General features: G+C 43.5%; 2 protein-coding genes and 1 non-coding gene across 3 annotated transcripts; 2 read left to right on the forward strand and 1 right to left on the reverse strand.

The window, feature by feature from the left end:
- Window positions 1-1,352: 1,352 nt before the first annotated feature.
- Window positions 1,353-3,550, reverse strand: snapin (SNAP associated protein). Its single transcript, XM_031742120.2, has 4 exons — window positions 3,308-3,550; window positions 3,114-3,160; window positions 2,919-3,037; window positions 1,353-1,774 (listed from the first exon to the last, which is right to left on the reverse strand). Exons 1-4 carry the CDS (start codon window positions 3,523-3,525, stop codon window positions 1,667-1,669), a joined length of 492 nt encoding a protein of 163 aa, XP_031597980.1. The 5' UTR covers window positions 3,526-3,550; the 3' UTR covers window positions 1,353-1,666.
- Window positions 3,551-3,621: 71 nt separating this feature from the next.
- On the forward strand, window positions 3,622-10,279 carry chtopa (chromatin target of PRMT1a). Its single transcript, XM_031742119.2, has 6 exons — window positions 3,622-3,759; window positions 4,394-4,483; window positions 5,532-5,682; window positions 7,961-8,135; window positions 8,522-8,665; window positions 9,329-10,279. Exons 2-6 carry the CDS (start codon window positions 4,419-4,421, stop codon window positions 9,517-9,519), a joined length of 726 nt encoding a protein of 241 aa, XP_031597979.1. The 5' UTR covers window positions 3,622-3,759; window positions 4,394-4,418; the 3' UTR covers window positions 9,520-10,279.
- A 3,406-nt stretch (window positions 10,280-13,685) lies between these two features.
- Window positions 13,686-13,823, forward strand: LOC116322113. Its single transcript, XR_004199610.1, has one exon. It is a non-coding gene; the product is annotated as a small nucleolar RNA SNORA8 (small nucleolar RNA).
- The last annotated feature ends 404 nt before the right edge of the window (window positions 13,824-14,227 follow it).

The raw sequence follows: 14,227 nt of genomic DNA on the forward strand, positions 1-14,227 counted from the left end.
TGGACAGGGAACTGTAACAACTTTTTCTGATTTTGGTTCTATAATTCACCACAATGAATTTTCAATTAACTTGGATGCAGCTGAAGTGCAGACTTTCAGCTTTAATTCAGTGGGTTGAACAAAACGATTGCATAAAAATGAAAGGACCTGGATCTTTTTTTAAAACACAATCGCTTCATTTCAGGGGCTCAAAAGTAATTGGACAAATTAAATAACTGAAAATAAAATGTTCATTTCTAATACTTGGTTGAAAACCCTCTGCTGACACTGACAGCCTGAAGTCTTGGACTCATGACATCACCAGATGATGGTTTCCTCCTTTTTAATGCTCTGCCAGGCTGTTACTGCAGCAGCTTTCAGTTGCTGTTTGTTTGTGGGCCTTTCTGTCTCAGGTTTAGTCTTCAGTAAGTGAAATGCTCAGCTGGGTTAGGATCATGACTGACTTGGTCATTTAAGAATATCCCACTGTTTTTCTTTAATAAACTCCTGGGTTGTTTGGGGTCATTGTCCATCTGTACTATGAAACATTCAATTTGACTGCACTTAGCTGGATGTGAGCAGACAGGCTGTCTCTGAACACCTCAGAGTTCATTCTGCTGCCTCTGTCCTGTGTCACATCATTAATAAACACCAGTGTCCCAGTGCCACTGGCAGCCATGCACACCCGAGCCATCACACTGCCTCCCCTGTGTTTTACAGATGATGTGGTATGTTTCTGATCATGAGCTGCTCCACACCTTCGTCATACCTTTTTTCTTGTCATCATTCTGGTAGAGGTTGATCTTGGTTTTGTCTGTCCAAAGGATGTTTTTTCACAACTGTGCTGGCTTTTTCAATTCTTTTTCTTAATCAAAGTCCAATCTAGCCTTTCTATTCTTAAGGCTTATGGGTAGCCTGCACCTTGCAGTGAACCCTCTGTATTTATGTTCATGCAGTCTTCTCTTTATGGTAGACTTGGACATGGATACAGCAACCTCTCCTGGAGAGTGTTGTTCACATGGTTGTGATGGGGTTTCTTTTCACCATGGAAATGATTCTGTGATCATCCACCACTGCTGTCTTCTGTGGCCGTCCAGGTCTTTTTGTGTTGCTGGATTCACCAGTGCTTCCTTTCCTTCTCAGGATGTACAATCTTCCACTTTTCACACCAGTGAATACCACTTCCAGTTGATTGTGTATTATCTTGGAGTGAAAATTCACCAACAGTGGCGTCTTGTACACTTCCACACTGCCATACAGTGAGCTCTCTACAATGACCCATTCTTTCAAAAATGTTTGTGAAGGCAGGTTGCAAAGCCAGTGATTGATTTCACACAGATGTGGGAATAAAAACATCAAAAGATTAAGAGCTGTGGCTCCTATAGTTTTGTCCACATAGTGTATCTATTTATTGAGTGCATTAGAATTATTACATAAATATCTCCACTGTATTGCAAGCCCGTACTCTGAAGTTGTCAAATGGTAAGCAGACAGCAGCTTGGAATTTCACTGTGACAAAAGCAGTGCAGAACATCAGCAAGGTATTAAACAAAAAGACAAGCAAATGTCAAAGGAAGACTGGCCCCTCCTGTTTTTTAGCTTCCTATAATCACAATCATCCTTTGCTGCTGATCAAAATAGCTCACAGTATTTGCTGTGTGGAGCAGAAGGAGGTTCAAGGTGAGGTTCATGGTTTACTAGGTGAGCGGGAAGCAAAGACGCCCGAGGTCTCCAGTATTGTCTTCCTCCGCGCCGTCTCTTTGGCCACGTTGTGGTTGAGCCGCCTCAGACGTTCCTGGACAAAGAAAGCTCAGGTTGTGTAATGTTGTTTCTGTATTGTTTTTACACCATTTTGAGGCAACTTGAATAGTTAGTATATCTGTGGTTGCCATGGAAATCGGAATTACAAGTCTCTTCATACAGTATTTGTAGCGCTGGTGATGGTAGCAATATTATTAATAGGAGTAATTATTATTTATTATAGTGGAAGTTGTACAGTGGTAGTAATACAACCAGTGCTAGTGTATAATTGGCAGCAGTATAAATAGTTGTAAAGGTGCACTGGTACAGAAGCAGTCAATTCAATTCAGTTTAATTTATATAATCACAAAAACATAAAGTAAAGAACTTCTTCATTTCTTGCTGTACAAAAGTTTTAAAGCAGCTTTAACTCTATCTGGAGTTGTTGGTCCAGCTATAAACACAACAACAACTTCCTTTTAACTCAGCTTGAATCTGCTAAAGATAAATATCTGGGTCTAGAGCTGCTAAATGCTCCACTATGTTCACTTGCTACTTTATAAGGCTGGGATTCTACTTGCTTACAGACATGTACACCAGTAAACATCAGGGCCAGGAAACTGGTTCTTATTATACTTATTTTTCTTAAAGTCAATCTCGTCTACCTTGAGCATGTGTGCACTGCAGAGTCTGCCTAGACAATTATAATGGAGTAAAACAATTATTTGCCCCATTTGTTGCATATTTGTCACACTTGCATGTTTGAGAGTATTAAACAAATTTAAATATTTTGCAAAGATAACCTGATGATTTCAAAAAGTTATCCAAACCTACCCAGCCCTATGTGAAAAAACTAGTGTCCCCTAAACCTAATAACTGTGCTGTGGCAATGACATCACACAGACACCATGCAGTTACAGCTGTACATGAACATGTGGATGAAGTCGGGCAATGTCAGGAGAATCAAATTCAGACAACTTCCATAGTTACTCTACCTCACATGTTCTACTCAGGTGGCACACGTGATCCCCACTCACTGTTCTCTGGTACCGCCCTTATCGGGGCTCAATATGACATTAGACTAATTTCTTGCCTAATGTCTGATGTGACCAAGGCTGTACAGGCATGCTGACAGGGGCAGAACATGTGATACAATTTCTCGGGGGCTTTAAGAAGCCCAGCTACAGACTGGTACCGACCTGAGCGTTCTGCAGTATGTTGTTTACTAGCACAACTCTACGCCTCGCATTCAGCAACTTCTTTACATATGGGTCCAGGTCCAGAGCCACCTTCTGATGTTCGTTTATCCTGCATAACTCTGAAAAAACCAGCACGTTATTTATGAATCTTTTATAGCTGATGCTATATTTGAAGGACTTCATGCAGGACTTTACCTGTGGCCAGACCGTCTATATGTTCTCTTAATTCCACTTGGCTTTTTCTGCAAAGAAACGAATAGTCACGTGAGTCCAGAGAAAACTGAACAACAAAACAATCAGTCTGACGGGGAAAGTCAGCTGACTGTCAATACATTGGAGAGAAAAAGCTAGCACGGTTTGCAGTCTAATCTAACGAGGAAGCTGATTACCTGACCGAGTTTACATGCAGATCGAGCTGCTGTATTGCTGGTCTCAGGAGGTCGAGCAAACCCTCGGCAACAGCATCGTTACCAGAAGAACCTTCGACTAAAGCTGTAGCTGCCATTTTACTGAACCAGCACGAGCGGACAGGAAGTCGTGTCCTCGTGACGTCAGCGTCACAAGAACCTCTCCATTTTCTTCCCATCAGTGTAGCCAGGAGCACCATTTTAGGCTTTCGGATCGCGGAGGAGTCTCGATTCCCACGTTTTACAATATTCCTGGGAGAGTTTGATATAGGGTCGCTTACTCACGCGCTTTTTCAAACCGCGCGTGCGTGGGGAGTTAGTATATGGTAAATTGTATTTAAACAGGATACAAGGACACCTATACGAAGCCGCTGTGCTGCTAAAGCTAACCTTAGCTAGCTTTGAGGCATTTCTCTACCAACGCAGAATCCGCTGTAAGTATGAGATAAAGTTGTTATTCGTCGATAAACGACATGTTAGCGAAGACGAGGCGGAATCGTTACTCCTTGTTCTTGTCTCTGCAGTTTGTTATAACCGGATGGGCGCTCGCTAAACATTTCATTTTTCCAGCGGACGTGATCGATAATTGTGTTCAAATTAAAAAATTTCCCCTAAAGAATCGATCATTTTAAATGCCGTTGACACAGAAAAGAGTTTAAAGAAGTTGAAAACTTTGCTAAGTCAACCAAACTGGCAGTCGGGCTGGTCTGAAGTTTAGCTTGGGTGGGAGGGGGTCGTGTGTTACTCCTACCAGGAGGACTGTTACTTAAACGATCCCAGTAGGATTTGTGTGAAACTGTGTGTAGTCCTCAAAATAATCTCTCTGTTAAACACACATGTAACAGCTGTAGATGTTAATTACAGCAAATTCCTTGCAATAGCGATTTAACCCTGGAGAACCCATGGGGTCAGATCCGACCCCATTGGTTTTCTAGGGAAGCCATGGGGTCAAATTTGACCCCATGGCTTCTCCAGGGTTAAAAGTGGTCATTTAACATCTAGTAGTAGTGCATACATTATGTGTAAAAGAGAGGGAGGTGAAACAAATTCTGTCTTTTCTGTTTCCAGGACTCTACAATCAAAGTCTTTCGAAATGAGTGCAGCTGCCTCCCAAAAAGTTGTCCTGAAAAGCACCACCAAAGTGTCCCTAAATGAGCGGTGAGAGGCTACGCACCCTGTCAGAAATTAGTCACCTGCTGCCAGCCTTGGCTTGTGAAGGTTCTAATACTCTCTACGGAAACCTACTGTTGGGACCAAACCTGTTATGGATGCAGCTCTGGCTGTTCCCCGTGTGTGCGCTGCTCATTCAACTCTGTTTGCCCTGTCCTTGTTTGTGTTACATGTAAATGAAGTGTGGGGCAGAATGGGCTTGCCCAGGCCAAATGTTTTGTGTGAGCAGCACACACATGTAGATGAGGGGTGACTGTAGCGGTCGTGGTTGGTAAAGCATACGCAGAACCAGACCACCGTCCTGTAAATACCTTGGCACGCTGGCTCCCTGTTTAAACAGCACTGTATACGTCATGTATACACCATTAAATGGGGCAGGAGAGCAGAGAGCTAAAGCTAAGTCACTGAGATGGGGCATCTTGTCTTTTCTGCCTCTCATCTTTTTCTCTCTCAGACCAGTCAAAGTGAAGCTTTTTATCTCCTCATGTTCTACCATGTCTGTCTTCTTCTTCTTTCCTCCTTTCCCTGCTCAGAGTACTCAGTCCTAGCTTGGACGTGACAAGGGACTACCCCTTCCCCACCAATTCCCTAGTTCCGGACCACTTGGTGGTTTAAATAAAGTCACGGTCCATCCTGTAAGTGGCTGGGTGCCAAAGCACACCTCATGCCCTGGCCTCTGCTGCTGCGACATGATGACATCCCCGCAGTGTCAGCTGGAGGCTTGTAAGTGGCAATTGTGGCTCTTCTTCTGAAACTTTCTCTCTCCTTCTGTCCTGAAGTCTGCTTTCAACTGTTTTTTCTCCTTGTGCTAATTTTACAACACGGGCTAAAGTCAGGTGTAAGTAACTCTGGAATATCATATGATTGAGAGAGAAACTAAGTGCCAACAAGTGGAACAAAGTCTAACATGACTAAAGAGCTGCCACGATCATCCATATGAGAAATGACATGATGTGGAACCCTGCTTCCTCCTCCTCTGTATATCCCCTGTCCCCTTCTTTTACTTCCTCCTTCTTTTTCCCTCCCACCTCTAAAGCTTCACTAATATGCTGAAGAACAAGCAACCCACTGCGGTAAGCATTCGAGCCACCATGCAACAACAGCATTTGGCTAGTGCCCGCAATCGTCGGCTGGCCCAGCAGATGGAGAACCGGCCTTCGGTGCAAGCTGCTCTGAATCACAAGCAGGTGAGCGCGACGTTCAGGTGAAATTGGTGTCCGTGGCACTGTTGGTTCGATCTGAGTATGTTTAACCCAAATTAAGGCTACGTCCACACGTACATGGGTATTTTTGAAAACGCAGTTTCTTCTGTGCGTTTGGGCCTTTGGTCCACACGTACACGGCGTTTTGCATCACTGAAAACAGATTATTAAAAACTGTTTTTGTGTTTATGTGTGGACGAAGAAAACAGAGATTTAGTCACTCAACGCCAACGGTGTGCACCTTTTTTGGCATCACACGTTATTGTTTACATGAGATGAATTTCTACAATGATGTTGACAAAATACTGTTGCTGTTAATCTGAGTATCTGCAGTTTTTACATGCTTACGTATACAAACACAGTTTAGAAAGACATCTTTGTTTACACTTTCCCTCCCAGGCTGCTCGACTTCTGATTGGCCAACATTTCTACAGGGTTAGGATTGTATCCAGGGGTGCACATAAGTGGTCCGCAGGTGCGCATTCGCTGTCAAAATAAAAGACGCGCACTGGATAAGAAGTTGCAACGCCGCGTTTATGCATAAGATTTTCTGGAGGAGGACAGACATTTGTTTAGAACTCTTAAAGATGTCGAAGAAGCTCCTTTAAGCAATTACTTTGGTGTTCCTCCACCTCCAAAGAAATGTCAGAAGGAGTCCAAACCGCAAAAGAAGAGCGTATTCTCGGAAAAGTGGTTGCAGGAGGTGAGCTGGCTTCAAACAAATGATGAACGCACAGAGATGTGGTGCAGAATATGCCGTGGAAATCCCACTCGAGCGGACAAAAACAGTGCCTTTTATATGTACGCAAACGCACGTTGCAACTTCTTATCCGGTGCGCGTCTTTTATTTTGACAGTGAATGCACACCTGCGGACCACTTATGTGCACCCCTGATTATATTGCCACCTGTTGCTTTGGCATGTTTTCGAAAGCTATTAAATTAGTTTTTTGCATATAAATTTGGACGGGATTGTTTTTTATTTTTTAAACGAAAACGGAAAATCTCAGTGTACAAAAACACCCGTGTCCTTGTGGACGTGGCCTGAGTGTGTGAGTAGAGAAGGAAATCGTTCATCTGTGGTTCTCTGATGCTACTGTTCACCACAGCGATGGGTAAATAAAGAGCACAACTGAAGCTGAACTGGATCTATGGTCCAGTAAGAATCTGTGATCTTGAATGTTTTGGATTCATCCAGTCCTCCAGCTGGTCTCTGACCTGGACCTGGTCCGTCTGTGGACAAAGTATAATGTGAAATAAAAAAGAAAAGATTACCTGGAGCCTGCAGACATCAAACCACAGTGTCAACTGGCTGATACAGGCGGGGCTTTGCTAAACAGTGATGCTGAGGGAAGGTATCAGGTTTTATAGGAAAACACCCTGATTTTTCCATTTTTAATATTAACAATGACGTAAAAGTGATTGTACCAAAATGATTTATTATTCCAGCCATTCCCCAAACCTTGGAATGCCACAGCCCAGTTTGGAATGTGAAAAGCTTCTGCTGCTCACAGCTCTGATCATCACACAGTTTGACAATTAGGCATTTCTTTTGAGTTTCGGGTGACTTAATTCTCAACGTGCTGCTGTAATTTCTAATTTCCAAATGTTGTTCTTTCCAAATAACAGGGATACGCTGAGTTCAGGGTGAAAAATGGGTCGGAAGATGATAATTCCCTGGGCTTGTTTCAGTTTTCATGGCAATCTTAAACTGACTGCAGAATCCAAGTTAAAATGTCCTTTTTGACAGAAATATTCAAACTGCTTTGATTTTGGAACAACTCCTGTACACCCTTATAAGACCTTTTAAAATGATGTAGTCTATAATAACATGTTCCTGGCTCTTTCAGAATTTAAAATCAAATGAAGAATCCAGCTAAGGTACCTGCAGCATTTTAGATTTGACGTTCAATTTCTTATTTGTTAACATTTGTGATTGGAGTCGACTGCAGCGTTTGTGCAGAGTGTGAGAGTCCTGGGTGAAACATGTGAATGCACACAGAGCAGCATGATTGTAGCCCTCATCACAGCTCTGTGGTAGCACGTTAAATCCAGCCTGCCCAGCACCTGTAGGTCACGCTGGCCACGTTCAGATAAATGCGTAAAGACTTTACTGCAGCGTTCCTGTGAGTCTGAGCCATAGGCCATTACGAGGCTCCTATTACTGCCACGTGCAAGATGATATTTCCTGAAGATTCGGCTTACTGATTTTAATTTTGTCGTAATTGCTTTCGTAATGTACCATTTGTAATTAACATGTGTCAGAGCCTAAAGCAGCGACTGGGGAAGAGCAACATCCAAGCCCGGCTGGGTCGGCCTGTTGGGGCGCTGATGCGTGGAGGACTTCCTGGAGGCAGAGGAGGAATGCGCGGGATGAACAGAGGAGGTCTTCGGGGACGAGGCAGAGGAGGTGTAATGAGGGGAGCGCTGTCTCTGAGAGGTATGCATCAACAAACTTCAGTGTCTACCTGGATTCTAATGGCATCCTTTAAGCTCTATACTGGAAGTGATTTGCAGGAGACTGTAGACGGCAAAACACATTTGGCAGGCCTGACCCAGGATAAACATCTCAACTTGCATGCAAGCGACTACCAATGAGTGCACAGGGTGCCATTGATTGACATGTGGCCTAGTATTAAATGCATTAGAGGTTTACCTAGGCAACTGGTACCTGGGATGTCTGCAGGAGACCAGCCGCCAACGTTAATGCCATGTGCGACTAGTGAATTGCTTTCAGAAACTTTGGTTTGACTGTCGCTTCGTTTTTTAAGTCTTGCTTCGTGCTCCTACTGAGTGTGGACTGAGTGTTGGCTTTGCATTACACAGGGAAGCGAGTTTCAACAGGTGGGCCCATGCGAGGCCGTGGCTCTGCCGGTCGTATGGCAATGCGTAGAGGAGGCCGCCAACGTGGTGCAGGTGTTGGAAGAGGAGGAGCTCTGTCCCGAGGAGCAGCTCGAGGAGTACCCAGAGGTCAGGGGCTTATTGTTATTTATTTTAATTCAGCATATTTGTGTAGCACCAGTGAACTGTCATTTTTAATATCTATTCAAAACAGTTTTATTCATACAGGGCCAAGTCACAACAGCGCTCGCCTCAAAGCGCTTCATGTTACGGTAGAGACTCTACACTGACACAGGACAACAAAAACCGATAATAACTAATGACTAAATGTAGAGTGGGATATAAATGCTGTAGGTGGAAAAAGGTGCATGAAGAAGAGTAGTGCATCATGGGAAGCTCCTGGCAGCCTAGGCCTAACGAAGGAAGGATTCATGGTCACCTGATCCAGCCCTAACTATATGCTTTATTAAAAAGGAAAGGTTTAAGCCTAATCTTAAAAAGAAGAGAGGGTGTGTGTCTCCTGAATCCAAGCTGGGAGCTCTTCCACAGAAGAGGGGCCTGAAAACTGAAGGCTCTGCCTCCCATTTAAACTTCAATTATCCGATGAACTACAAGTAAAGCAGCAGATTGGGAGCGAGGTGCTCTGTTGGGGTGACACGGTTCTTTGAGGGCTCTAAGATAAGATTGTTGAAGACCTTGTTTGTGAGGGGGATTTTAAATTCAGAGCCAACAAAACGTTTGCTCTTCAGTTTAACAAACTCCTGAACATTTCTGCTCTGTGTTGTTTGACAGGTCGCGGGGGGCTGCGTGGACGTGGTGGTTTTGCTGGGCGACGTGGACGTGGCCGAGGTGTCGGTAGACCGGCTGTTACCCGCGAACAGCTGGACAACCAGCTGGATGCCTACATGTCAAAGACTAAGGGACATTTGGACGCAGAACTGGATGCCTACATGGCCCAGGCAGACCCCGACTCCATGGAGTAAAGGACTGTGGACTGAGCACACAGAGGCGCTGAAGTCGGATGAACAGTGTAGTGTTGATGTGCTGAGAAATGATTGTTAATTTAGCTGAAAGTGATGACACTTTAGGTGGCACCCAGTAGCGGTCTAAACAATATTGTGTGGGTCACTGCTCGGTTGTGCATCGACCTGCTCGTTCAGAGCCCTTTTAATTCTGGAGGGACTTCTTATGCATTAACAAACCCTGCTGTTTCTAGACTTCTGTGTCCAAGACGGGTTTTTTCCGTTTTCATTTTTTTATTTATTTTTTTTTTTCTCCAAAGGGACAAACTGTCAAAATTATACATTTGTTGAAAGCAGTTTTTAAATGTGATTTTCTTTTAAACATTTGCCTTCTCGAATCGTGGGAATTCAGAAGTTTTAAGCATCACTTTGTTTGCCATTTGCTTAAAGTGAAATGTTTTAGGTGAAATTTGAATTAAAGTGGAAACTATTTCCTTAATCGTGTCAAATTTCTGAGTTTTAAATATGCATACACATCCAGCCTCCATCCAAGAGCTGGCTGTGTTTGAATGGTGTTTTTGTATGGGGGGGGGGGGGTGGCGGGGGTGTTGATGCGTTCACTTCTGCTGTTTTCACAAAGTAACTTTGAGGATGCCATGTTCATTTTGGGCCGAAGATGGCTTTGTTGCACCAACAGAATATACTTCTCATGAGTCTGTAGAGTATCTAATGAAGTCAGAGGACTTGGTGCCACAAAAAAAATAAACAACTTTTGGCAAAACCTTGTATTTTTTTTTGTTTGTTTTTTAATGAAACTGAATTATTCCCAAGTCTTCCACTTTGCCCTCTTTGATTTTCTTTTTACACAAAAAAACTCAACTACAGAGTTTCTGAAGTTTGGAGGAGGCTCAGCATTTCTCTCAGCTTGTACTTGGGTGCAGTCTTTGATCTGAATAGTTTGTTGTGACTTGATTGGATTTTGAATCTTATTTCTTCATTGTTCAGCTGTGTTTGGTTAATTTTCTGCGATGAAATTAATTCTGCTTCTGGTTTAATGTATTTCCTGTTTTGTTTAGAAAACGTTCGTGTGTCAACACAATGTTAAACAGATGGCTGGATCAATCCAAAGATTGATGATGTTGATACCACACTGGTATCAGATGGTTGCTACCATAATGGAATCAGTATTTAAATTTGCATTTAGTACTGTTGCTGTTTCATCAGAAAGTGGACGTCTCTGTGCTAAAAGCACTTATCACGCGTCTTGCATGTTCTTCTGTATTTTGTTGCCAAGCCCTCGAATGAATGAGGCTGAGCAGACATGTAGAACGCAGTGAGTGAGGTGGTGATGGCAGACAGAAAGGAGCATCCTGTGGAGACATAAACACTAGAAACTTTCCAGGAAGGCTATTTGCTATTGTGACACCAATTTATGCAAAAAAGAAGAATCGCGTTAAAGACAGCTGCTTTATGCATTAATAGTATGGGCTCTTGCTATCAGCGACGCTGGAACTGTATCTGCTTAGGAGGATGCTTTGGAAGATCTAGAGCATCGTTACTACGACCGTCGCATGAGTGGGTGTCGAAAAGCGGTTTCAAGTGACGTAACACTTCCTATAAAGGGCTTTGCGCCGGGTTTCCAGCTCCTTTCACTGCGGTCCGTCATGAGAGGATAAGGGGTAAGCAGAACTGAGCGGGTTGGTTAGTTATGTCCTCTCTGTGTGTGTGTATAAAGATATGTGGTTGCATACGTTTTAAAACTTAAATGCGATGCTCTTAAACCTCTGGGAACATAGCTAACATCTAGCTTTGCGCTAAAACTGTATGTGTTTTTTAGTATACAAGCTTCCAAAAATGCGCCAATTTCTTTTTAAAAACGACAAAAAATAAACCGTCGACTGGTTTTCCTCTGGTTAGAATCACGTTTCACCGCACAGAATCACAAAGTAAGGACATTCCTCACTCTGTGATTTGCTCGAACTTGGTGTTAACACAGTGTGATAACTTCGAGACTCCCGTAGGGCCTGGTTAGCTTTCTGCGGGGAGTATTGGGTGTACGACCCGACCTACGCATGTGGAAGGCGCCGTGGCCGGCGTGTATGTTAGTGTGGGGTGTCCGAGGAATGTCTGGTCAAGCAGAGAGGGCACGTCTGCTGCCCGCTCCACTCCGAGGCCTGTCTGTGAGCCTGCAGTGCGCGCTGTTGTCAGAGGGGGGCAGTGTACCGGATGTGTTACAACGTGTCTGTGGGCCGCTCTTGCACACGTTGTTGCTCCGTGAGCCAGCCGCGACTGAGAGCGAAGCTGTAATAGAAAAGCTGAGGTGAAACAAAGAGTTAAAAATGATGAAAAGCGTCGCTGCAGCCGCTGTCTGTGCTTTTCGTGGCTCATCTTTTGCGCTCTGGAGTGGGGTGTGGGGGGGGGGTTGTCTTTTTTTTTCTCTTTCGTGGTTCTTTCGTACTCTCTGAGCTTCCTGCTCTGTTCCGGCTCACTTGTCAACCAATCAAAATTCGGCAGGCTCATACATCATCCGCTTCCAACGACGCGCAGTCAGGGTCTTGGAAATACTATGTCTGTAATAAGTCCTCTTCAAGTCCTGTGAAGACCAACGTGGGCTCCATGTGGCCCACGATGTAAAATGAGTGTGAAAGCTGTCCTTTAGAAGTTTCCAGAAGTGCAATGTATATATGTAGAGACAAGACTGTTTCTGGTAATCTGTAGTCAAAAACTATTGTAGATCGATGCATTATTATCATAACAAGTGTTAACAAGCCTAACCTCCCTTTTAACATATTTAAGCTTGTATTACCATGGAGACGGTGCTGTTAATTAAGAAACCAGAGCATTAAGAGCAGTGCAACTTCTTTGCGTTTGAAAGAACGCAGCTATCTGCCCACAATGCCACAGTGCAATCACCCACTGGGGTTTTCCTGCACTGTGGACTAATCCCTGGGCTACAGTGGCTATAGAACATCAGGTTTTGCTTTCACCTCTGCATCATTGGTTGCTTAGTGGTGACAATGAGCCCTGACACACTTGACGTGCACGTGAAGTTTGCATCTCCTCCCATTTAACACAAACCTCTCGTTTTGCAGGATGTGATGGGGAGCAGTGGCTCTACAGTTCCTGTTGCTGTGATTGGTGCATGTGGTCAGTTGTGTTTTATTATTATTTTTTTAAATGTTTGTTTCTACAAAACTATACTGTAATGGCTGGATTTTTGTCTGACTGCAACGCTCATGGGTCAACTTGCCTGTCAGCCTCAGCTAAAGCACTATTAAAGATTTGTTAATCCAAGCAACAAAGCAGAAGATAAACAGTGGATGTATTCACTTTAACACAAGTGGGCTTTAGAGTAAGGCCTGTCCAACCATAATCTGCTTGGCTGTGGTGCCTAAGCTAATACCCATTTCTTCCTGTTGTTCAGTGCTTTTGTTTGTTTGTTGTGTTGTTGTTGTTTTTTTTGTTTGTTTGTTTTTAAACTGCTTTAGCAGTGGTGAAGCACCAAAATGAATATGGTACACACTTCTTTCACACATAACTGTTGGTTAGCACAGTATGAGCTTTGGTTCTGTCAAGTGGGCCATAAAGCTTATGCAGTGCAAAGAGCAATATATTCTCTTGCAACCCACTGCTGCAGACTTTCCGCAGCAGTGTTACTAATGAGGACTAACATCTGTTGGTGACCTCGCGTGTTCTGAAATTTCAGTTTGAAAACTTTGCCTTGTTAAAACAATAAACTTTACCGTTTCCCTTACCTGCAGGTGTCGCAGACGATGCTTCAGTCCAACTCGGTAAGTCGTGCTGGAGGACTAATGTGCTGTAGACCAAGTAATGATGATTGGCTTAATATGTTCAACTGCTCTGAAGTGTGATTGACAGCTGCCTGTCTGAACACCTGCTGCACTATAACAACAAACTGAGTGTTGTTGAAGTCCCGCTGGCCTTCATCCTACCTCTCCTTCTGGCAGGTTTTCCTCTTGACCTGACATTCTGCACTGAGGCAGCAGTAAACGGTATGTCAAGTTTCTGCATCCATATCACTTACTCCCGCGATGTAAATGTCCACCACAGTGAAAACCAAACTGACAGATGATTGCAATCAGTGAATGAAAATGTACAAAAGGAAAAACAAGATCCTTTAGAATGAATGTTAATCTCAAGGAGAAGTGAATTTGAGCCACAAAGGCAGCACTGTGTGGTATCTGCAGCCAGCTGCTTCTTTAGCTGGTTTGTTCAAAAGTCAGTGCAAGATGAACTCAACAAATGGCATCGTTAGTCTCCTGACTGCTTGTGTTGGGAGTCCTGGTAAACATGTTGATACACACTGTATTACTTGTGGATCCGTACTCCTCGTCACATAAAGCTGTTTGGCGTTTTTTGTTTTGATTTTTTTTTCTTTTTTTTCTGCAACTTAATTTTTGTCGCTGATCTGAAAATTGCTTTTGTAATCAGCCAACTTGTTTGTCTCAGTAACCCTCCAACTACTGAGCTCACTGTTAACCTCTTTCCAGGTTTCTGCTGCCACAAATGATCATGTCCTGATCCAACGTTTCAACTTCAGTAATAAAGGTGAGGATTGGCCCAAAGGACAAAAGGGGCTGGAGCATTGGTCCTTACTTACTAATGTCTGTGGAAATGTGTTTTTGCACAGAGTAAGAACAAGTGCATATGCAAATTGTCTTGTTTCTAACACTGTTTATCTTGTGTAATTAAAATTATTATGTATCAG

Source organism: Oreochromis aureus, linkage group 22 (assembly GCF_013358895.1).
Source record: "Oreochromis aureus strain Israel breed Guangdong linkage group 22, ZZ_aureus, whole genome shotgun sequence".
NCBI classification, from domain to species: Eukaryota; Metazoa; Chordata; class Actinopteri; order Cichliformes; family Cichlidae; genus Oreochromis; species Oreochromis aureus.